The 23,633-nt window shown below is 38.4% G+C and overlaps 1 protein-coding gene across 5 annotated transcripts in view; it reads left to right on the top strand.

The window, feature by feature from the left end:
* The window catches only part of LOC140900509 (protein argonaute-3), a 65,353-nt gene that overhangs the window by 32,670 nt on the left and 9,050 nt on the right, over window positions 1-23,633 (top strand). Inside the window, exons 6-20 of one of the 5 annotated variants that reach the window (XR_012155648.1) lie at window positions 4,924-5,058; window positions 5,912-6,013; window positions 7,324-7,411; window positions 7,578-7,725; window positions 8,274-8,393; window positions 10,233-10,355; window positions 10,587-10,720; window positions 11,436-11,620; window positions 11,934-12,093; window positions 13,794-13,884; window positions 14,809-15,003; window positions 15,408-15,542; window positions 16,294-16,395; window positions 17,625-17,824; window positions 18,954-19,127. Coding sequence is in view for 4 of the 5 variants with exons in the window: in XM_073317892.1 (XP_073173993.1) it covers window positions 4,924-5,058; window positions 5,912-6,013; window positions 7,324-7,411; window positions 7,578-7,725; window positions 8,274-8,393; window positions 10,233-10,355; window positions 10,587-10,720; window positions 11,436-11,620; window positions 11,934-12,093; window positions 13,794-13,884; window positions 14,809-15,003; window positions 15,408-15,542; window positions 16,294-16,395; window positions 17,625-17,824; window positions 18,954-19,062 (2,027 nt within the window). In the remaining variant the exon portion in view is untranslated. Of the gene's footprint in view, window positions 1-4,923; window positions 5,059-5,911; window positions 6,014-7,323; window positions 7,412-7,577; window positions 7,726-8,273; window positions 8,394-10,232; window positions 10,356-10,586; window positions 10,721-11,435; window positions 11,621-11,933; window positions 12,094-13,793; window positions 13,885-14,808; window positions 15,004-15,407; window positions 15,543-16,293; window positions 16,396-17,624; window positions 17,825-18,953; window positions 22,259-23,633 lie in introns of those variants that run through there. The other 4 variants (XM_073317892.1, XM_073317893.1, XM_073317894.1 and 1 more) reach the window with 4 other exon arrangements.

Genomic DNA, 23,633 nt, shown 5'->3' with positions numbered 1-23,633 from the left:
TGTCTTGCTCATGTGCTTCAGACACACAAATGAAATACATTATTGTTGCAGCTGAGGATATATTGATACTCCTTATTTCTGCAGGTTTAGGGAACATGTGACAACTTTCATATCTAGTCATGCTTACTGCACAATTATTTTCTCATGGATAGTAAAAGTAAACAAGACAAACGGATCCATTTCTGTAATTTCCATTTAATTCAGAGAGTTTTGCATTTTGTAAGGAGTGCAGGATCAAAAATATTCTACCAATCAGCAAATCATACCCAGGTTTTTCAGTTAAATGGCCCACTTGTAACACAAGAATATTTCTGACTGTAAAGGTCATTAATGATTGGTCCAAGCCAGTGGTTTTCAACCTTATTTCGTTTGTGGACCCCTAAAAAATTTCAAATGGAACTGCAGACCCCTTTGGAAATCTTAGACACAGTTTGAAACCCCCAGGGGTCCACAGACCACAGGTTGAAAACCACTGGTCCAAGCAAAGTTATTGCATTGTTCACATTAGCTGACATCTTTCTGAATTTCTAGCTATTGAATAACTAAGACTTACTACCAAAAATGCAATTATTTCAAAAGAGAAATGCAATGACTCAATGCTTGGAGTCTAAAGCACATCATAATTCTCTCCTACAGTTGTTGACATATAGGAGCAGCTGATATTCTTTAATACCAAGCTAAGTATTGTTTAAGTCAAGCTATGTGCAATGCCTGCCTTAGTGCAGTAATTACAATAGGGCAGAGAATTCTGAGGTTTCATAGTAGAAATACTGAAGTCTGTGCTCTTGCATACTGAACTTCTTGGAAAATGAGCAATAAAAAATTGATCCTTTTCTCATGTATGGTAGTAACTACAGAAGTAAAAAGAGGGGTAGTTCTTTGTAAATCCAGTGTACCCAACCAAAACTATACCTTTTTAAAGCAGTTAATTCTGATGTTGCTATTGGTTGAAAAGCAAAGTTAAATTAAAATTATTTGAGTTTTATGCTATTACAAGTAAATCCTCAACAGTATGTATGCGGCATATTGAGGAGAGATTAGTTTGTTTTTTGGTTTTTGCTGTAAAGAAAATAGTCTTAATCCTCACTGACACTGAGTCTTGCCTTTTGTTGCTTTTTGTGAAGTAAGCTTTCCCCATCACTGCCGAATAAGGTCTTGTGAACCAGAAGGTTTGTTGTGTTTATCTTCTTGGTAGAAGTTATTCAATTCTAGAGAAGATTTACAGTGGATGTGCAACAGACTATCACATTAATGTGAAATTCCTAAATAGAAATAATTTTGATGTTTAACAGATTATGGGAAAATGACTTTGCTAATTTGGTTTGAGACAAGATTAAATCTACAATCAAATTATTGGAGTTTGTTTTGATCACTTACTGCATACAAGGTGCTCTGCAAAATATCTGTTCCTATCAGTTTCACAAATTTTGTTACCATGGAGATGAACCACAGATCCCCAGTTGTTGGGGGCGTAAGCTATTTGTGTTCATTCAGTAATCGACATCTGTAGGTGTCTGCTAGAGTGCGTCATACAAAGTTGGCGGCTTACTGGAGTGACGCATATCTGAAGAATTTTTATTATTTGTATGGGGGATTTTGGTGTTTTAGCATAAGAGACCTGGGAACTTCATAAACTGCTAATTCACTATTTCATTGTCTAATATTTTTTGCTATTTAAAGACTTAAGTGTATTGCTCAGCCTTTCTATATTTGGCCTCAATTGAGTGAAGGTAGGGACTGAGCTAATAGCACCACCTAAAGTTAAGATTGCCTGATTCTTCCCACTATCAGTCCCTGTTTTCAGCTGTTTATAACTTTGCCAAACTTCAGCCATTTTGGGGTGAAATTTTCCATGCACTGAATGAGGCAAGGGTACTGGGGAAAAAATACTACACCAAAATATATAACATATTTGGTCAGAGAAACATGAGGGCATTATTTAAAATCTAAGTGAAAAATAACTTTCTAGTCTGTCTCAGAGGAGAAATAAGCACATCCAGAAACCACATCCAAAGTTTCTTATAAAAAAAATTCTATAAAACATAACAGTTAGACACTTTTTGCCATAATAATTTCTCTCAGTTCTAAATCAAACTCAAAAAGGTAAAATCACTAGCTAAAACGTTAAACTCAAAAATGGGAGTGGAGACAGAAGAGTATAATTTTTGTGTCTTATATTAAAATGCAAAAAAAGTGTTTCCTTAAAGTCTCCCTTCCTGATTTCTAGAGATACTAGTGCTTGTAAAACACACCTGCCTTGATAACATGCAACATATGTTAAGAAGGCTACAAACGAATGCCCTCGAGGTGTACAGTTATTCGTAGGAGCGAAGCCCAGTGGAGAACTGGTCTATTCAGTGCTGTTTGATTATCCATGGCAAGGTACAAAGTAATTTTATTGGCAAGTTTGTCAATAGCTCCTTTAACTTAAAGGAGATTTTGAATTTCCTTTGCATGTGGATATTTGAGCTATACGACAGTAGTGAACATATGAAGAAAGTGGTGGACATGTGAATAGTTCCAAACTAAGCCATCCAAAAAGAAAAAAGGAAAATCTTGAAACTAACACCGTTTGCTACTGTCACATAGTTCTCTCTGCTTATGTATTCTACCTCTTCCCCCACCCTGTGTCTGTCTAGTGTGTTTAGGGGCAGAGAGCATCTACTATTCAGTGTTTGTACAATGCCTAGTACTATGAGGGCCCATTCTTGGTTGGCCCTTAGGCACTACCACAGTGAACATGACTAATAACTTCTGCTGCGTAATGTCGCTGTTGGCAGCTAGAACAAGATTTGTCCTTCGGCTTGCTGATCTGTGGGTAGCATTTTTAGTTTTAGATATATGTCTACTTTAAAAACAGCTTGCCTTGCCTCTTCAGGTTTAGTAGAGAACAGAGTGTAGCATTAGGATATTGCTACTCTCCTGTTCCTTTGTATTACTGAACCAACTTTGCATAAAAAGTCTCTGGACAGACTTTTGTTTGTTTCTAGGCCATTTCAGGTTATCTAAGGGCTAGTCTAAACCGGCAACGCTAAAGCGCTGCCACGGCAGCACTTTAACGTGCCTTGTGTGTTCACGGCACAGCTCTAAAAAAACCACCTTCACCAGGGCATAGCTTCCAGCGCTGTGAGTGCAGCTCCCAGCGCTGGTGCACTGTCTATGCTGGTGCTTTACAGCGCTGAAACTTGCTGCGCTCAGGAGAGTGTTTATTCACACCTCTAAGACAGAAGGTTGCAGCGCTGTAAATTGCCAGTGTAGACAAGCCCTTACCTAGGCTAGCACGGGTGTCCATCACAGGTCTCCATAACTGGTAATCTTACAGGCTGTCTTAGCAGGGTAGTCAAGGACTGAATGGCTTGTAGAAACTGAACTACTGTCACATACTCAGAGGTGGTCTTGTCAGGTCAGAATTCAGGCACACTGGTTGGGCAGCATGGGAGAAGCGTTCGTCGCCGCTGCATGTGCAGTGCTCTCATTGGCACTTCACTAATTTGAGGGATAAGTATAGGATTTCTGCCTCCAGGTTTTGTCAGTTGAAGACTTTTCACCAGAACTAAAACTTATGTTGGAAAAATACTTGAGAATGTGGAAATAGAAGTACTCTTATTCCAGAAAGATTGCACATAATCTCTTAATGCAGAATTTTAATCACCTGTTAAAAGCTCTTTTCAGGCTTAATATTGCCTTTTTTGGTAATTAAAACAATTCATTTGCATTTCTAATCTGCTTCTCTTTAGAAAAGCAGTAAATGTGGAGAGTACATTAATCCTTTGGCATCTGCACACCTGGCCTTGATTCTCTGCAAAGTCTTAGTGTCTGTATTCATACTGTACGTGGTATGTCTTGTGACACTGGGTTGCATTTCCTTGGTGAGAGTGCCTCTTCACAGCAGCAGTTCCCAACCTCTTTGGCAATTCCAATGGACCTGTTTGTGCCAGCAGCCTGTTGAAATTCTTTGCATCCTACCTAAGGACAAACACAAGTGCTTGTGACATCAGAGTTCATTAACTCAGAAATGAGCTATTTATGTAGTGGTAGATGGAGAATGAGGAAAAGTGGGGCAAGGAAGGACCTCCATTTCTGAAATTCCACCATCCCACAACCAAGATATCTGCTAGCTGCTTCTTCTGGCTACTTGGATACTATATTAGATAAGAACCTAGAGAGAGAGAAACATTTACTTGGTTTAAATGCAGTTTAGGAGTCTTCTGCCTGGTGGGGAGAGACTACAGTAATGATGTAATTGCCTGGACTGACATGCGGTCTCATTTTCTAAGCCTTATATCAAATAGACTCATTTTCCTATTGCTTCATGGACTTGAAAAGTACCTCTTGTTATATACACAAGCTGAATGCCACAAGTTAGGTCAAGAAATGTAGGAAAAACGTTTACAGTCTAAACAGTGTTTAAGAACATAGAATCCATTTATCCTAACTGCAATTTGACTAGGTCACAACAGTCTAACTCTCAAAGTGCTTTTGGATCTTTAATGAGCCATTGATTAGTCATGATCTTGCTTCTACATTTTATCCAAAAGACCGCGTCTTCAGCAGAGGGGTGTCCTTACACACCGTCTTTTGGTTTTGGTTTCAAACTATCTAAAGGAAGGATGTCATAATCTGAACACCACCACTTACTCAAGCACCCTGTGTATATGGAACATCCTTTCAAATCCTGATGAGGCTCAAGATAGTCTTCTCAAAAACTAAACTAGTATACAGCGTGGTGATGTATGGTTGCAGATCTTGATTGCTCAATACTAAGCTGTCACAAAACTTTCTAATAAGTTTTTGAAGAAAACTTGAGTGCTGCAAAACATACACTTGAAGCCCACTTTGAATAAAAATCAGATGATTTGTTTGATTCTTTGGCTTTCCAAGATGGCTGTTTTCTTCCTTCTTGTGTTTTTCCTTTCCCCTTAGTTTCTGCCACTGCCTTCTACAAAGCACAACCTGTAATTCAGTTCATGTGTGAAGTTCTTGACATTCATAACATTGATGAACAACCAAGACCTCTGACTGATTCTCATCGGGTAAAATTCACCAAAGAGATAAAGGGTGAGTAGAAAGTTATCTCTAATCAGCATGGAACAGATTGTGTTTAATGTGCTCAGAAGGTTAGTTATGACAGACACATTAACTGAAAGTTTCAGAACTAATATAACCTGGATCAAAAGTGAGTGTGTACAAAATAATTGCAATATTTACTGTATTTAGATCTAAAATTAATACATGAGCTTCATGGCTCTTTAAACTGTCTGCAAAGCCCAACAAAGATGAAATACTAGATAAACTCTGACACTTTAAAGGTCAAATAGTAAGACTGCTTATTATAATGAATGTACCAAAGCAATCACGTTGCTGGATGGCTGACTCTTATTTAGGAGATAATGTCAGTAGTACAAACACTCCTGCTGCTATTTAAATGCTGAGGCAAAGCAAATATATTGATTTTCAAACCTGGAGTCATTGATTGTCTGCCAATATTTTATTAATATAACTTTTATATCAATTGTGATATAACAGGGATAGCTCAGTGGTATTTGCCAACCTTGAGGGGGGGACAAATTCCATCTTGAAGAATTGATTTAGTTGGTGGAAGTTTGGGTAGTTTCGTTACATACACTACTTTGGTGTCTGCTTTCACGCTTCTTTGCACTCCAGTTTACAGAGTAATTTGCAGGGGTAAGACCTTGTTAGGAGGGTTTGAGCAGAGTCCTTCCGGACATTTTTTTCTGTCACTGCAAGAGTACATTCCATTTAAGAACCAATCAGTTTAAAAGGTAAGGTACAGCCAGTCAGACCCCTGTGTTTGTAAAATCAAGAATTTTTTTAAAAAACCGTACCTTTAATGGATAAATTATTTTGTAACTGGCTCAAACACAAATCTTTCTGTTTTTAAATCAGTCAGAATGCAGCATGTCTAACTGTACAGTGAGCAGCTGTCACTCTACTTCACCAACACATCTCAGTCATTGTAATAGAAATAGCCACTGTAAGAAAACACTGCAAGGTAAATTAACCTTGGTTGTTAATATTTATTTGTATTATAGTAGTACTTAAGGGCCCCAAATAAGATCAGAGCACCATTGTGCTAAGCACTGTGCATATATATATATATATACTAAGACAGTCCCTGCCCTGAAGAGATTTCAATCTAAATAGACAACAAAAGGTCAGAGGGGAAACAGTCTGAGAGGTGAAGAGATTTTCCCAGTGTCAGAATACATCACTGTGAATAGAACCCAGTTCTCTTGAATCCTAGTCCAGTATCTTGTCTATTGGACCATAATGCTGCCTCATCAATTTTTCATGTCCCTGAAGGCAGAGAATGTGCCTATCCTATGACACTACCATCACGGTATCATTTTTATGTAAATATCAATGTTGCATTGTTATGAGGAATTAATAGAGTAGAGTTAACTTGGATTACCAAATACTTACTAGAATGCCAATGGGATTTCTGTGAATTTACCAGCTGGATACCATGGAATAACATGAATCAATTCATGCTAACTGTGCAAACAACTCCTATAGCTATGTTGCAAAAGAAGATAGAAAGCATAGAGATTCAGGATTCTGCTCATGCTTAAAGAGCATGGACTAGATCTTAACTTCAGCTACTTAAGATTGTACAGAAAACTAATGACAATCTCTAGAATTTAGAAATATTGATTTTTAATGAAAATAAAGCAAGTTAGTCAAAATGCTGATTAAAGCTAATGGATATAAGTGGGGGAAATCACCTAGTTTAAAAATTACTTTCCTATCTTACTTATCCCCTTGGTACAGATATGGTTCCTCAGTCCTAGGGTGCATTGGAATTGGTAACCAGGAGCAAAAAGGGCATTGCTGTCCTTTGAGAACCTGAACAGAAAACTATATTTTGAATCCAGACTTCAGTCTCCATGAGGCTAGTCTCACTTATCTTAAAATTAATATAATAGCTTCAACTGAAATTATAAATTACTTTGAATTGCATGTATTGTAGCTAGGATTTATTTTTAAAAGAAACTCATGGTTCTCCACTATTAGAAATATTTTTGAAGTGAGCTGTAGCTCACAAAAGCTTATGTTCAAATAAATTTGTCTCTAAGGTGCCACAAGTACTCCTTTTCATTTTACCTCTTAAATGAAAGTCAGAAATCAAATAATGCATTAAATGCAGAACATGAGTTTCTAACACTGCCATAAGATCATTGTATCTATTTGACACTCAAGAGTTCTTGACTCTATTATGCGTGTACTCTTATAAGAAACGTATGCAAATGCTTAAGATGTGTATGTTGCATGACATTGGTTTTTCTTGTTGCTTTCATACAGGTCTGAAGGTTGAAGTGACTCACTGTGGAACAATGAGACGGAAATACCGTGTTTGTAATGTAACAAGGAGACCTGCCAGTCATCAAACGTAAGAAGACATTTGTCAGAGTGGAGAATGTGTAGCAGCCTGCTTGCCCTAACACCAAATACTTGGAGGGACTGAGAGTTTATTAAAATCATTTTGGAGAACTCTGGTAGCTGGTAGTTAAACTTTCAATGCTATTTTGACTAAAACTCTTGTGTTGTCTTTCCAGCTTCCCTTTACAGTTAGAAAACGGCCAGACAGTTGAGAGAACAGTAGCACAGTACTTCAGAGAGAAGTATAACCTCCAGCTGAAATATCCTCATCTTCCTTGTCTACAAGTGGGACAGGAGCAGAAACATACCTACCTGCCTCTAGAAGTAATGGTTCTGATAAATCGGTGTTAGTCCAGTAGCATCTTTTTGCAGAGTGTTAATTTATTTCTCATGCAATATAAGCAGTTTAGCATATTTGTATATGTGTTGTCATTCTTATTGTTACTGCTTTTGTTTTACTATAGATGGAGGTAAACGTTAAGACAGACAAACTTTTCCTTTTATTAGTATGGATACCAATCAAGTCACTATGAAAAATAGATTTAAGTATCAGCTACATGTATATAGAAGATTTGCCTGTACAGACGCCCCCCAGACTTACGCAATTGTTCTGTTCCGGAAAGCCTTGCGTAACTTGAAAATTTTGCGTAAGTCAGAAACGTATCCCCGTACGTTATGCAAAAATTTCCGTAACTCGAAAATCCTATTTCTGACTTATGGAACTTTTTCCGTAAGTGCGAATTTGCGTAAGTTGGATCTTGCATTACCCGGGGAGCGTCTGTAGTCACTGCATAATTCCCTGTGTAGTAATAGGAGTGCTGCATCTGTAAAGACTGCAATTGTATCTGCCAATTTTTTTTATTTTTTTTAAGGTATGTAACATTGTGGCAGGCCAGCGATGTATCAAGAAGCTAACAGACAATCAGACATCAACCATGATCAAAGCAACAGCAAGATCTGCCCCAGATAGACAAGAGGAAATTAGCAGATTGGTTAGTTCATAACTTCTGTATCAGAGGATGAGCATGTTCATCTTCACTAAATTGCCTTGTGCTTGTGAAGACAATTACATTTCTCTATACACTTACCCTGTCTCTGTCCTTTGCTACTAAAACCTCTTACTTTATTCTCAGATAAATATCCTAAAGGCTCCTGCTCCCATGACTCCTCTGATTCCTCCCATTAAATAGAATATGTAGGTCAAGCATTCAGGCCAACCTCCCTGTTCCATAATCTTCACATACCACGTGGCCACCAAAACTTGTTTGGTACCTCCCTTCCAGCATTTGGAACCCTCCTTGATTTTATTAACAAAAGTTTTTAAATTAGACATCTCTAATTAGAGGATTAGAGGTGTGGTCTGAGCCCAGGACTGAAATGTTAGGGACTCCTGTGTTCTAATCATGGACCTTACACTGGCTATTTTGTACCTGATTCAGCAAAGCACTGAATCATGTGCTTAATGTTAAGCAGCTGACATCTCCCATTGGAGTCAATGGAACTTCAGGTGCTTACAGTTAAGCATGTGCTGGTGTTTTGCTGGAATGAGACCTTAAATTTTTGATGTTATCAACAATCTGAAAAATGAACAGAGTTCTTAACTGCTTTACAGGGATGTTCTGACAATTAATATATGTAAATTGCCTACCTACCTCCAGTGCTTATCTGCCCCCTCCCATTCCCATATTATCTGAACATCTCGCAATCTTTAACCTTTTGATATACTCTGAACACTGCTGTGAGGGAGAGAAGTATTATTATATCCCTGTTTTACAGATGGAGGGAGCTAATGTACAGAGACTAAGTAATTTGCCTAAGGTTCTACAGGAAGCCTGTGGCAAACAGGAAGTTGAAACTGTTTCCCATGTTCCAGGCAAGCACTCTAGCCAGTGGGCAATATTCGTCCTCAATATATGCTAAATAGCACCACTTGACAGTCCTGTGTTTTTCCCTCTTTCTGCCTGACAGAACCAGCCTTTCTAAAAAAACATTAACCTTTTCCTGACTTGGAACTGTTGGAAATATCTCGTTTTATTTGACTAACATCACAAAAAATTAAAGGACAACTTCTATTTGAAAAAGGTGGTTTTGAGCTGACAACTGAAAATTTGTGTTTGATAGGAATAAGGCTCTTCTGAAAGATGCTGAAAAGGCTAATTCACGATACTCTCTTGACTGCTAATATTCAAAGGGAACTGAAAACAGTTGGGTTTTCATAACTTAGTTTGTCCTTTGCTATCCACTGAGGGCAGCAACAAATTTGCTTTGATGAATGCCGTGAGTACACATGTTGTGGAGTGACTAAGCATCAAGTGACCATTTTCACACTGACTTAGTAATATAATAGTAAAACTGAATTTTAGGTACCTTTTTCAAATAGTAGTAAAATTTCATGTTATACCTGCAAGCAATATACAGAATAGAGATTAAATTTATAATTAATTGATACTTTTATACTTTAGCAAGATAACTAGATTTACCTAAAATTTTTGAAGCATCATTGTCATGCATGCTAGATACTTTTCAATACAATACACTTTTTATCCAAAATATTTGCAGCAGCAAAAATTGAATAAATTGGTGTTTGGGTAACTGAAGGGAACAAGTAAGATCTCATGTCATGGGGCAAGTGGTCTGAATGAGAGTTTTGGTTAATCAATGGCTGGGTGAATGAGGTTGGACAGTTTTATATGATCCTTAGTTTTTGTTTTTAGTGAAAAGGAGGACACTTACCAGAACGCTTATGCAGCTCTGTTGGTGGTGGTTTTATTTGTAGATGCAGATTAAAAATTGAAGAGTTTTTGTAACATGGAAACTTCTCCTTTCCCCAGGTAAGAAGTGCAAACTATGATGCAGATCCATTTGTTCAGGAGTTTCAGTTTAAAGTTCGGGATGAGATGGCCCATGTGACAGGGCGCGTGCTTCCAGCTCCAATGTTGCAGTATGGAGGACGGGTGAGAATTTTGTTGTTTTTCCTTTTTTTATATCTTGCTGTACAATAAACCACAGATGACTCTCCATGTAAAACTGAAAACTTTGGGAGAGCTCAGTTCCCTTGTAATATTGCAGCAGCTCAGAATTTGATTGTGATTGCAAGGGCTGTTTTCCTAAAATAGAAAATAGTGGGTTTTTTCTCTCACTGTTTCAATCAGTTGAATATCAGCATATTTCTTCTATCTCCGTAGAATCGAACAGTGGCAACCCCAAGCCATGGCGTATGGGATATGCGAGGGAAACAGTTTCACACTGGTGTTGAGATCAAAATGTGGGCCATAGCTTGCTTTGCAACGCAGAGACAATGCAGAGAAGAAATACTGAAGTAAGGCATGTCATAGTTCAGGCATTGTACCATTCTTTCAGTGAACCCATCAGCTTCAAAATTCTAAGATGAAAAGGAGGACTTGTGGCACCTTAGACTAACAAATTTATTTGAGCATAAGCTTTTGTGAGCTACAGCCCACTTCATCGGATGCATTCACGAAAGCTTATGCTCAAATAAATATGTTAGTCTCTAAGGTGCCACAAGTCCTCCTTTTTCTTTTTGCAAATACAGACTAACACGGCTGCTACTCTGAAAATTCTAAGATGGCACTTGCTACCTATCCAGTGCCCATTCTAGCCTAGTGTTCAGGCTGGGGTAGGCATTAGATTTGGAACACAAAACTACTTCTTTACTTCTGTGTTGGAGTTAGGAAAATCTACCATCTTTGCAGCTGAAACTGTACTTCGATACGGTGCATTAAGTGTTTCTCCTTCTGTGGTGTTGCTACGATGGGGCATGCTACTTAGTGCGTTTGTCCTAAAGCATACCTTATGGAGTCCTAAAGCCCTATAAAGTTTGCCTTCTCTAACCTTTCATAATGGTATTTTAAGACTGATCCTTCTAATCAGAGTACAGTGCTGCCATAAGAGCCCATCAGCACTCTGCTTAGTTTCCCTTGAGCAGCACACATTTTTTTCTCTCCCCTTCCACTTTGTCTGCTAGATGTGGATGCTGTTGTTGAAATTCAGTAAACTGCGTTCTGTTTCACTAGGGGTTTTACAGATCAGCTGCGCAAGATTTCGAAGGATGCAGGGATGCCGATCCAAGGCCAGCCATGTTTTTGCAAATATGCACAGGGTGCGGACAGCGTGGAGCCAATGTTCCGACACCTTAAAAACACCTACTCCGGGCTCCAGCTCATCATTGTCATCCTGCCAGGGAAAACACCTGTGTATGGTAAGGGAATAACGTAAGGGGAGGGGTATATGTTTTTGCTCAAGTGTGCTAGTTGGTGTACTTGCTCCTCAGCTTGTAAGAGGCTAAATTCTAGATGATGGTCCTTTAGTCATCCGAAACCAGATGCTTTATCGTAAGCTGTAAGGAACTGGAAGACAGGTCATGGCATGCATTTGAATTGGAAGTTGATAGGGCAGAATGTAAATTTGACTAATAGTGGCTTTGGCTGCATTCTGTTCTCTGCCTGAATTTCAAACAGGCTTAAAAATCTTAATACATTTTAAAAAAATGTAAATTAATGCTTGCTTCTCAGCGGAGGTGAAACGTGTGGGAGATACGCTGTTGGGGATGGCCACGCAGTGCGTTCAAGTCAAGAATGTCATTAAAACATCTCCTCAGACTCTCTCAAACCTGTGCCTAAAGATTAATGTTAAATTAGGAGGAATCAACAACATTCTTGTACCTCATCAACGGTAAGAATCTCTAATGGGGGCCAATCTGGGATTTATTCTTGTGTCTATTTTCAGTTTGATATTTAACATCCAAAATTAACCTTTGGAAAGGGGGTTATGTGCAAAATGGTATGTTGTTTGTGAAACCAAAGATGCTGCTCTTGGCATTACAACATTGCATCTCACAGCACATCCTGGTTCAGCAGTGACCTCCAGGATTCATAGAATATCAGGGTTGGAAGAGTCCTCAGGAGGTCATCTAGTCCAACCCCCTGCTCAAAGCAGGACCAATCCCCAACTAAATCATCCCAGCCAGGGCTTTGTCACGCCTGACCTTAAAAACTTCTAAGGAAGGAGTTTCCATCACTTCTTCCTACCTGATCTGGTAAGTGGAGACTTGGGTCATATTGAAGCTCTCCCCAGTAGGTGTCAAAATGGCTGTTAAGTCTCTGAATCGGAAGGTTGTAAATCAAATCCCCATTTGAGATGTTGGGTCACTACCCAGTACTTGAGGAGAAATGAATGAGAGGAGATCCTGGTGTTCTAGAGGTATTGTTTTTGAATGGAAGTATTAAGTTAAGATTCCATCTGGAGAGGCTGTCTGGGTAGAAGTGTAGGATACCACAGCATTCTTCAGAGAAGATCACAGTGCTCAGCCAACAGACAAATCCTGCTGTCCTGTGTGCTGTTAACAATGACAGAGGATGTACTATGGGTCTTTCACCTCCTGCTGCTGCATAATAAGTCCTCTAGATCCTCCTCCTGCTAGTGTATGATGGTTCGGTATACTGTATTCAAATGCTTTGTCCCAGTCAATTTTAAATGTTTCAAGTGACGAGGCTGCTTCTACCTTGCTTATGAGACCTTTGTTCTAATAGATCTCACTGATTAGAAGCTTCTCCTGATAATGGCTCACTGGCCAGGGTCACTGTACTCCTAGTCTAGTCTGTAAACATTTCCACTATCTTAGAACAAACAGTCTACTGCAAGCAGAGACCTTAGTATCCACCCTGGAGACTGAGCATTTGGCCACCTTAGCTCCAAGTGTCACTAGAACAGATTTATTCTTGGAAAAAGTGGAGTATGCAGAAGGTAATGTGGTGGTCCAGAATAACCTCTTGCAAGTTCTCTCTGGAGACTGTTTCTGAAAGCTCTGTGCCCAGGTATCGATAGCCAAAGTGACACATGAAGCACATAGTCCATTCTCTAGTCCCATGAGAATGGATTGCAAGTGTTAACATGCCTCCTTGCTACTCATACCACATCACCCAGAACAGTGTGTACTCTAGCTATGTTTTCTGGCATTGTACAGTGTACATTGTACAGTGCCTTAGCACAATGGAGCTCCATTCTTGATTGGCCTCTAGGTACTACCCTAATCAACATGATTGATAACAATCACGATATGTCTTTGTAGAGAATTATTTTGAATTATTTTAACCATGCATCATGGTTTTTAAACTAATTTCTGTAATAGCATTGTATTAGCAGTAAACAGGGATGTATTTTGGAATGACTATTAGAGTGTTTAGGAAAAGTTCACCACAATGTGCCTGACACTGATTGTGTTGTCTAAACATAGTCTTCTGAATGTCTGGTAGAAATGTCATCTCCTTTACTACCCATACTCAAGTTAAGAAACAAAAATCAGGATTTAGAAGTTTAATTGTAGGTGAATGGCTGGTGCAAGGTTGACTTGTCACTTTTTTTTGTTTTTAAAGACCTTCTGTGTTCCAACAACCGGTGATCTTCTTGGGAGCAGATGTCACTCATCCGCCTGCTGGGGACGGAAAGAAGCCTTCCATTGCTGCTGTAAGTCCAATGAAATTGTCTTAGTTCTCATATGTTATGAAAAGGTGAGAATAGAAAATGCAGCTACATTTATGAGAGGACTGAAACTTCATAAATTAATTCATCGACTTTTGATGTGGCTTTCATTTTCCTTTGTATATTCCAGTTCTCCACATACAGAAATCAGATATCTTCTTGAAGACAAAAGTACTGCTTAAAATTTCCGATTAATGCTTTTTAGTGTTCTAATATACTTATTGAAGATGACATTATGTCAGTGGTGCTATTAAATAATAGTTCTATGAGAGAACATAACTGAATTGTAAGTGCTCTAAATTCTGAAAAAAAACATGCATCTCTAATAGTTAAACTAACAAAATGCTGCTGTTTATATTTAAACAAAGATGATTTTATGAGACTGGTGTTGGCAGGAAGTTCTTCAATAATTTTCTGCTTTTCAGCCTGGGAAGGACAAGTGGGCTGTAAGGCAAAATCTTTAGACACTTGGGTACCCATGCTGCTTTTTGCTACGTTATCTGCTATATTTCCCAGAATGGAAGGGGGACTATTCAGAGTTCTTAATGAAGAAGCAATGAACCAGGGGGAGTTTTTTCTTGAATTACTAAAGTGGGGGTAGAAGAGGAAATATTGCATTGCCAACAAAAGAAGAAGAATAATTCCAAGGCAGATATAAAATAGGTTTTTTGTGAAGGGCTGGTAAAAGGCAAGTTTCAAACATGTTCCTGTAAAAGGTTTAAGATTTCTAAACACACATCTTACAATAAATTCTGTGCCATTTGCTTAAATGATCTGACTATTCTCTTCTTAAAACAAACCTTTAAATTTAAAACCTCTTCACTTTTCCCTGGTAAAATACTTTGTATCAATTCCACATGGATCTTTCACATTCTCATTTCCCCCCCCTCTCCCCCCGCACACATATAGGTTGTAGGTAGTATGGATGCTCATCCAAGCAGATATTGTGCCACAGTGAGAGTTCAAAGACCTCGGCAGGAGATTATCCAAGATTTGGCCTCCATGGTAAGAGAACTTCTCATCCAGTTCTACAAGTCAACACGATTCAAACCCACACGTATCATCTTCTACAGGGATGGGGTTTCTGAAGGACAATTTCGACAGGTTCGTTACACTTGAATTTTTTACTGTGGTAAGATTTGAATTGAGCAATGTTATAGTTCCATTTTTCACACTCAGAGTTAAGATGTAGCACCACAATGTATTGGCTACGCTTCTTATGGAAGCGTGAAATCCCAACTAGGGAATCCCATTAGGTGGAAACTGCTTGGAATTCTTAAGATTGGGGGCTGAGGAAAGTAATGATATATTCTATCAAATGGATGAAAAATGTGTTTCCTTGTTGAGAAGCTGACCATTTAGAGCCATAGATGAGTATAGACTTCCTACAAATTACTAATATTGCATAACAGACATGAGACAAGTGTTAACTACAGAGTGCTATTTACTAGACACAGTGTTCAGAGTACAATGTAAGAGTCAATTAATCTATTGTTTCTGGCCTGTAGGTGTTGTATTATGAGCTGCTAGCAATTAGAGAGGCTTGCATCAGTCTGGAGAAAGATTACCAGCCAGGAATAACCTACATCGTAGTACAGAAACGACACCACACGCGATTGTTCTGTGCGGACAGAACTGAAAGGGTAATCCTTAGCCCATTCCAGTGTACTTGCCTATGTGAAAAGGTTAAGGAAGAGAAGATTGTGCTAGTATTTTTGCTAACTGTACAAATGTACAAACTGTACAAAATCCACTTCATGTATTCCTCACATTCAAAGGAAATGCTCAAGATTGACAGGTGCAAAAAATGATCCCCAACTTATTTTGTCTTTGAAGATCTTATTTTATTCTAAATTTAGTTGTAAAACTTCAGCTGATGACCCTGGGCAGTTCTTGTAGAATTCCAGGTGTTTGTGTCATTTAGAAGAAAGCTAAATATCTTGAAATACTATTTGATACAGGCTCTAAAAAGATGTTAAATACAAGAGAATGTGAAACCATAAAGGACTTTATTTCAGTCAAGTTTACTTGTTTTCTGAGTGATCTAATGCAGACTGGATGGGTACACAGACCAAAATATACATAGTTAAATCTTTAAGTACTTCCCCCTTCTGAAGACAGGTGGAGCTGAAAGTGCTGTGGATGCAGCATGCTTAACTTTAGAGAGAAAAGGGGAGTGCTTTGTCCAGAGCAAACATCCCAGATCATTACATTTGCTTATTCGAAAGGGAGGGGTTACGGTGCGGGCTCCATTTACTGAATGCTGTATACTCTGAATGGATTGTTGTGTTTTAAAGTTACGATCGGATGACATAAGAACGTCATAATTTTTTATTGCTTTATTTTCTGAAAAATTGACTAGCTAATATTGCTTTCATCACAACACCTCTGTAGGTTGGAAGAAGTGGCAACATTCCAGCTGGAACAACTGTAGATACAGATATTACACACCCATACGAGTTTGATTTTTACCTCTGTAGTCATGCTGGAATACAGGTAAGATTCCTTCCTTTATAAATGAATACATTTGGCTACAGCAAGTATTTTTTTCCTTTTTTGAAAATATACCTACACACACACACACAATTGTATGTTAGACAAACATCTTCTCGTTCTGTTTCCTTGAGAGCTGTGAAACCTGTCTCTGGGACCAGCACTACCAATGACTTACTTAACTGAGCTGTTAGGTACCTTTTATTTTCATAATCTGTTTTGATGTGAGGTTGGCTCATTTGAAGAGGAAGTAATGAACCCTCCTCATATACATTAGGAAAATAGAACACTATGTTAAACATATTTAGTTGTAATGAAATGAACACTGTTTGTGTTTGAGAACTTGATTCAATTTGAGGATTGAAAGCAGCCTTGAAAATTAGTTGATTTAAGCCTAGACTGATGGTAAACTATAGGATAATAAAATTGAATCTAGCAGTTTGGTGTTGCTAGCAGTGCAATGGGGATCCAACTTAATGAGGCAAATTGCATCAAAATACTGAGTTCAGAAGAATGGAAGAAGTTAAACTCTTCAGAGTTTTAAGTTCTGTTCTTTATGAAATCTTTGACCAAACTGCAGGGAATTTTGGTGGCATGCAGCAAGTATATTCTGAGGTTTTTTTGTTTGAATCACTGATTGCTCTAAACAAAGATAGGTACTATGTTTGCCCTTCTCCCATCCTCCAGGATTTTACCCATCTTCCATGAGTTCTCAAAAATAATTGTTAATGGTTTCTGAGATTACTTCTACTAGTTCCTTAAGTATCCTAAGATGAACTTCATCAAACCCTGCCTGATGGATTTAGTTTACCCAAAGGAAGGGTAGGAGGGTGAGTTAATCATGGTTTAGAAGTACCTACATGAGGAGGAGATTTCTGGTAGTGGTGGGGAAGCTGATAAATTTAGCAGTGACATAATAAGCTCAAATGGCTCGGAGCTGAAGCTAGACAAATTCAGACTAGAAATAAGGTGCAAATTTTTAAGTGGTAGTAACTAACAATTGGAACAATTTACCTAATGTGGTGTGCATTCTGTCACTTGAAGTATTTAAGAGATACTGTTGTTCAACCAGAAGTTATGGGCTAGATGTAGGAATTGCTGGGTGAAATTCTCTGGCTTGTATTATGCAGGAGGTTAGACTGGATGATCATAATAATTTCTCCTGGCCTTAAAGTCTGACTTGACACATATGAGAGAGCCAGACAAGTGAACTGATATTCCCTTCTCCATAGGGTACCAGCCGTCCCTCACACTATCATGTTTTGTGGGATGATAACTGTTTTACTGCAGATGAACTTCAGCTGCTGACTTACCAGCTCTGCCACACATATGTGCGTTGCACACGATCTGTTTCTATACCTGCACCAGCGTATTATGCTCACCTGGTAGCATTCAGAGCAAGATACCATCTTGTGGACAAAGAACATGACAGGTAAACGAAAACACAAGTGCTTATATTTATATCCTCTTTCAGCCCTCAGCCCCAAACCCTTTCCATGGTGTCAGGCTTTAGACTATCTGACTAGATCAGCAGTTCCCAAACATTTTTGCTGCATGACCTCATTTTCACAGGTACTGCTTCCTGTAATCCCAGACAGTCTGGAGGATGCTGATTAAAAAAGGCATCCTCCATGCAGCGTGGCCTTTCACACACCATTTGTGCAAGGTCATGCTGCATGGAGGACGCCATTTTGCTTTACAAAATGGCATTCTCTGCACAGTGTGCCCTTGCACACACATGGTGTAAGATCACACTGCATGGACAGTGGGGGAGAAGGGGGGCTTTTTTTGTAGAGCAAAATAGCATCCTCCATGCAGCATGACATCGCATGTACAATGCATGTGAGGTCATGTGTGAAAGATGTCATTTTGCAAAATGGCGTCCTCCGCACGCTCAGGATTGCCACAACCCCATCTGCTCACGGTGGAGTGACCCCACTTGGGGTCGTGACCCACAGTTTGGGAACCACTGCTGTTGATGATACACGCTGAGCAGTAGCTTAATTTATCACCTGTGGGGCTGGCCTTCAAACACATTTCCTTACTACTACCACTATACATAAGTGTATAGTGTGGTGTTCAATTTCTGTTATATAAAGTATTTAAAGTTTAAGATTTTAAAGAAAGTTTTTGTTTAATGAACATTGTTACCTGGAGATGGGCCAAAAGACTCATGTGCATTAAATTCTAATCCTGAAACCAGAAATACTGCCATGAATGAGGTGAGTGGTAATAATGCTTTCCCCTTGTCGAATTCCTTTCATTTTAAGGTTTCAAAGTGCTTTATAAATATTAAGCCTCAAAAGCACCAGGCAGGGTAAGAAGTAGTATACATATTTTATGGATGGGCTAGCCAAGCTACAGAGGTGAAGGGACTTGCAGAAGCCATGAAGTAGCTGACAAAGCTGAGTAGACCCCAGGAGTTCTCACCGTACTCTGCTCTAAAAAATTGTCATGTTCCCTTCCTGAGTGTTGAAATAATGCAGTGCTGGTAAATAATGATGGCCATTCAAATTGAAAGGGTTTCTGCTAGTTTTAATATTTCTCGCTTTGTTTTGCAGTGCTGAAGGAAGCCATGTTTCAGGACAAAGCAATGGGAGAGACCCACAGGCCCTTGCTAAGGCTGTACAGATTCACCAAGACACCTTACGCACCATGTACTTCGCTTAAATAAATCAATAAAATCGGAGCATACTCACCGAAAGGAAGAACTGAAAAATTAAGCCACATACAATGTATGTTTCCGGTGGGGTCAGTTTATGGGGTGCGCCTCCGATCATGCTGAAGCCGACACTGTGCAGGGGCAAGGGGCTAATCCTTAAATTGACACGAGGAGGATTGTTTACTTCATCGAGGAACACAGCACTATTATGCAATATGAAACCAGCCAACTGCTTTTTTGGGGCGGTCTTCTGTAGGAAGTGCCGTTGTCATCAGTTATTTTTTTTATTTCTTGTAGTCTAACCCTTTTATGCCTTTACCTCAAGTTGCTTGGCAGCACAACTATCTTTGCAAAAAAAAAGTTAATGATGTAGTTAAAAAAAAACACAAACGACCTATAGAGCAATCACAATGATTGTTGAGGGGGGAAGTGTGCAAGAAATAGCCTTTTGTCTTTACCCAAATGCATTGAGGAGGCTTTCTCTCATTTTTGCCATCAGCATTTGAATGGGAACATATCCAAGTACATTTCAATGTACAGCACTAACTAGAAAAAATTAGGGGAAGGGTTTTGCACACATTGGTCCATTAATCTGAACGTAATTTAGCCAACTGCTGCCTTTGTGTCTTTCTTCACAGTTTGGAGTCCTCAACTCCAATAGCTCCCTTTAAAAAAAGCTAGTGGTGTCTGTGCAGCAGTAGTGATCCAAACTCTTCTTGCTCCCTGGTGAGTTTACTAAAGCTGCTGTTTTACCTTGTCCAGAAGTTTCAACTAATGCTCTATCTGGCAAGTCGTAAATATATTTTGAGCTTCATGCAAGATCAGATGTTCCTTGTTTTATGGGTTACACACAGTAAACACCAGAAACAAAACTTTAGAGTTGAGGTCTTTATTTGCTAGTTTACTTGCTGCCTCTTACACCTTAATGTGATTTCATACATGTGTGTGTTTTTGAAGTTTAGCTTCTTTTTCTTTTATATTTATTAGAATAATAATAATGCTTTAATTTAATTATTACAGAACATATGGGCAACATCAATTTTTATTTTTAGAAATGTAACCATGTTTATTTTAAAAAAACAACTGACAACTTGTTTTTGCTATCTTTTAGTGCAATAAGCCGTTCTAAAGGAAAAATGTGTCCGTTTAGCTGTATTAAAGCGGCGTTTGTACCACTAACTGTGGGAGAATGGACACCTCCACAATTTTAAAAGGACAAAGTAAAAGCCTTAATTTCAAAAGGAAAGTTTTATAGTCATCAGGAGTCATGCATGTTCCTTTTCTAAATCAAACCAGCTAAGAACAGCAAAACCTTTGCTTCTAGGATTCTGCAAGCTTTAATATTGGCAATCAATGCAGTATTTTGATTTAACAAAGGAATTGTGTACATTTTTGGGTTTAAGAGACTGCAGTTATTTGAACTCAAGTGAAGACTTTTAATTGAAGATCCAGGTTCAGATGCTTTCTTTAATGTAGCTGACATTAATCATAAAAAATGTCTTAAGAAGTTAATGAAGTTCTTAAGCAATTTTTGCTTATTTCATATTTAGTGGCTTTCCTTTTAAAATTAAGATGTTGGTGGCTTCATTTCACTTTACAAATAAATTAAGAGGGCTGGGATAATTTTAACAAGTTAAATCACTGAAATGTGAAACAAAACATTAATGGGACTTTTGTTCATTCCACTTTAAAGTTAAAACAAGTATTTTAAAGATGATAGAGATGAGCATGTATTCAGTACGTCTGGGCATCGGGGAGTTTTGCACTTTGTAACCTCGTGAACTGCATTTTTGACTGTTTTATTTGCACTGGTTCATAGTATATATGCATATATACTGCAGATTGTTTTTATGGGCATTGCTGTTATCCCAGCCCTTCTAAACTCCACCTGCTCTTCACACGAAAACCAATGGGTTTGTTTAAGTATCTCATTTGTCTCTTGTCCTTCTTATGTAATCCACTATATTTGCCAATTTACTGTATTTTGAGCCTAAAATCTGAGCCCATTTTGCTTTAACAGGCATGCATTTCTCCCATTTCTGCCAGAAAACTAAGTACTGTATTTTGTGCATTTGTACATTGTATTGAAATGTATGTAGTGCTGTTCACAACACTGTCTCAAAGCGCTTTACTAAATAGTTGGTGTATATACATATATATTTTTCTCCCAATATCAAGAAACATAATGCAAAGAAACTAATTTTTTGCATAGTTTAAAATTGCACTGGAAATGGTCATGCTGGTGGGCAGTGTACCTAGCGGCTTGGCAGAAAAGGGGACTATTATAACAGATCTCTGTGTAGCCAACAAGCTCTTAGGAGTCTCTTTCATTGATAGCGGGATTATATTCATTCATCAGTGGGACTGCAGATTCCTAACTAAATTGTGTCCCAGTGTTCTCTGGCTGCTTCATGCACTTATCTTTCAGCTCCTTTGAATAAAACTGCTGCAGGGATGTCAATATAATGAAATGATTGGAGCAAGATGGTTTCCAAACAAATCTCTCTATCTTTTATTCTGTAACTTGTCAGAAGTAACTCTTAGAAGAGCTCTAGCTAGTAGACCCATTTATAAAAGGCCCAGGTTTGGCTTTTTATATAAGATTAATTTTTTTAAAATTGAAGGGGCTTTTTTAGAAAAACCTGCTTTACAAGGACTTTTTGTGAACTGGCATTTTGATGAAAAGCCCTTTTTAAAAAAATATGGCCTTTAACTCTTCTTTTAAAGACACTATATAGTTTCTAGTCTGCCTACACTCAGTGACTATGATTTGAAAGTTTTACGTTACTTTGCTTGCTGCTTTCACCAAAAATTTAAATATATGTAAAAATCCATTGGGGAAATGACTTTAAAACGTTTGCTCAGCAGGCCAGTGTAACTGGTTTTCATGTGAAGAGAAGTTGGGAGTTTTAATCTCTATATTCTTAGTTTTGCAAATGTCTACATAAAGTGCCGATACGTATATTTGTATTACAATATCAAGTTACTGGCGTTGTGAGGGCCACACGTTTATGATACTGTAGCTGCTATATTTATTTAAATGGAGACGGACAATTACTGCACTAGGAAATGAGGAGATGAGCAGGAACCAAGGCTTAGAGTTAGATGTGGTATCTCGTTTTTCAAAAGAAAATTAACAGTGTGAAATACCAAGTGTAACAAAGGGTGCTGTCATTTTAATTGAGATTAAATAGCCAGATATTCTTCCTTTGTCTAAAGACTTATATATATTTTGATGTTTGCAGTTTAGGGGGTGGGGGGGATAAATGGTACCTCATCTGTGGTGGCAGTTTCCAGTATATTTTCATGGGAGTATATCGATTTTTTATTTTTGTACCTTCTCTCCTTTAAAGAAAAGTTTTTCTCGAGTTTTATGTGCTTTTTAGAGAAATCTCAAGTGCAACACACATGATCCCTTTATCTTTCCAGGAGCACTCTGTATATAGCCCAAACAGGGATGTGGGCAAAGGCTGACAGTTCCATTTTGCGGAAACATTGGCCTCATTTGTGCATACATCTGTCTAAAACAGTGGTTCCCAATCTTCTCAGACACTGTACCAGTTTACCAGACTAAGACTTTACTTTGTACTAACAAGTGCCACTAACCTCCCAAACAACGGGGGCATACACTTGGACACCCAGCACAAAATTTGGGGTGGGCAACCAAGGATGCTAGCCCCACACACCTGAAATAACAATACTGGTACATGTACCAATTTGTAGGAACCACAGTCCTAGAAATGACAGTGCTTCTCCTAAGGTTAACAGAAGGGTTTTTGATAATGGCGGTTACTTTAAATATGTGATCTAGTGATTAGTGGATGCAACTTTGGAAAGAATTCTTAGTAGTTTGAATTGTTAAACTCTTGCTACATCTGCTAACAGCACGACTGACAACTCCACTCAAACAAAGCAGCTTTGCTTTGTGGGGCACTTCCACTGTGGCCATTTTACTCAGGATTGTTAGATGGCTGTCAAATGTTAAACCATTTAGTTGAAATTATGCAAAGGTTATTTCCCTAGGATTCTTTTTGAGATGCTTTTAGATGGTAGTTTAGCCCTTGTAACCGCTTTTAAGTTAAAATGGATTCCTGAAGCTTGTCAGTCAAATTCTTTCAAGATGCCATTGGTCCTAAATTATTTCCATTTCTTCTTTTTGTGCAGATACTTGTTGTATCAATGTTTAGGCACAGGACATTAGGTGAATAATCACCTCTGTACACATCTTAGCTGCTTATGTTGGTTTTTTACTAGTGCTCAAATGCACAATAGTGTGAAATTTCCAAGCTTCAATTTCAAAAGTATGAGGCCTTTCTGGATTTACATTTTACTCGTACCTTGAAACTTGTCAGCCTTTGTGTTCTCAGTTTTGTGAACTGATGGGAAAACCTTTCTCAAAGCACTTTTCATAACAGAGAAATCAAAGAAGCACTGATTATATACATTGAAACCATAACTTTTCATTTCCAAATGGTCGTCTTGAAGTTTCTTTTCATGCCAGACAAATGCTCCATCAGCTGCAGCGTTGTGGAGTAAATGTAGCTGCCACTGGCCAGTTAATTTTATCAAATAGAAAATC

This window comes from Lepidochelys kempii, chromosome 19, assembly GCF_965140285.1.
Source record: "Lepidochelys kempii isolate rLepKem1 chromosome 19, rLepKem1.hap1, whole genome shotgun sequence".
In the NCBI taxonomy this organism is placed as follows: Eukaryota; Metazoa; Chordata; order Testudines; family Cheloniidae; genus Lepidochelys; species Lepidochelys kempii.
This window is presented reverse-complemented; position numbering and strand designations above follow the sequence as displayed.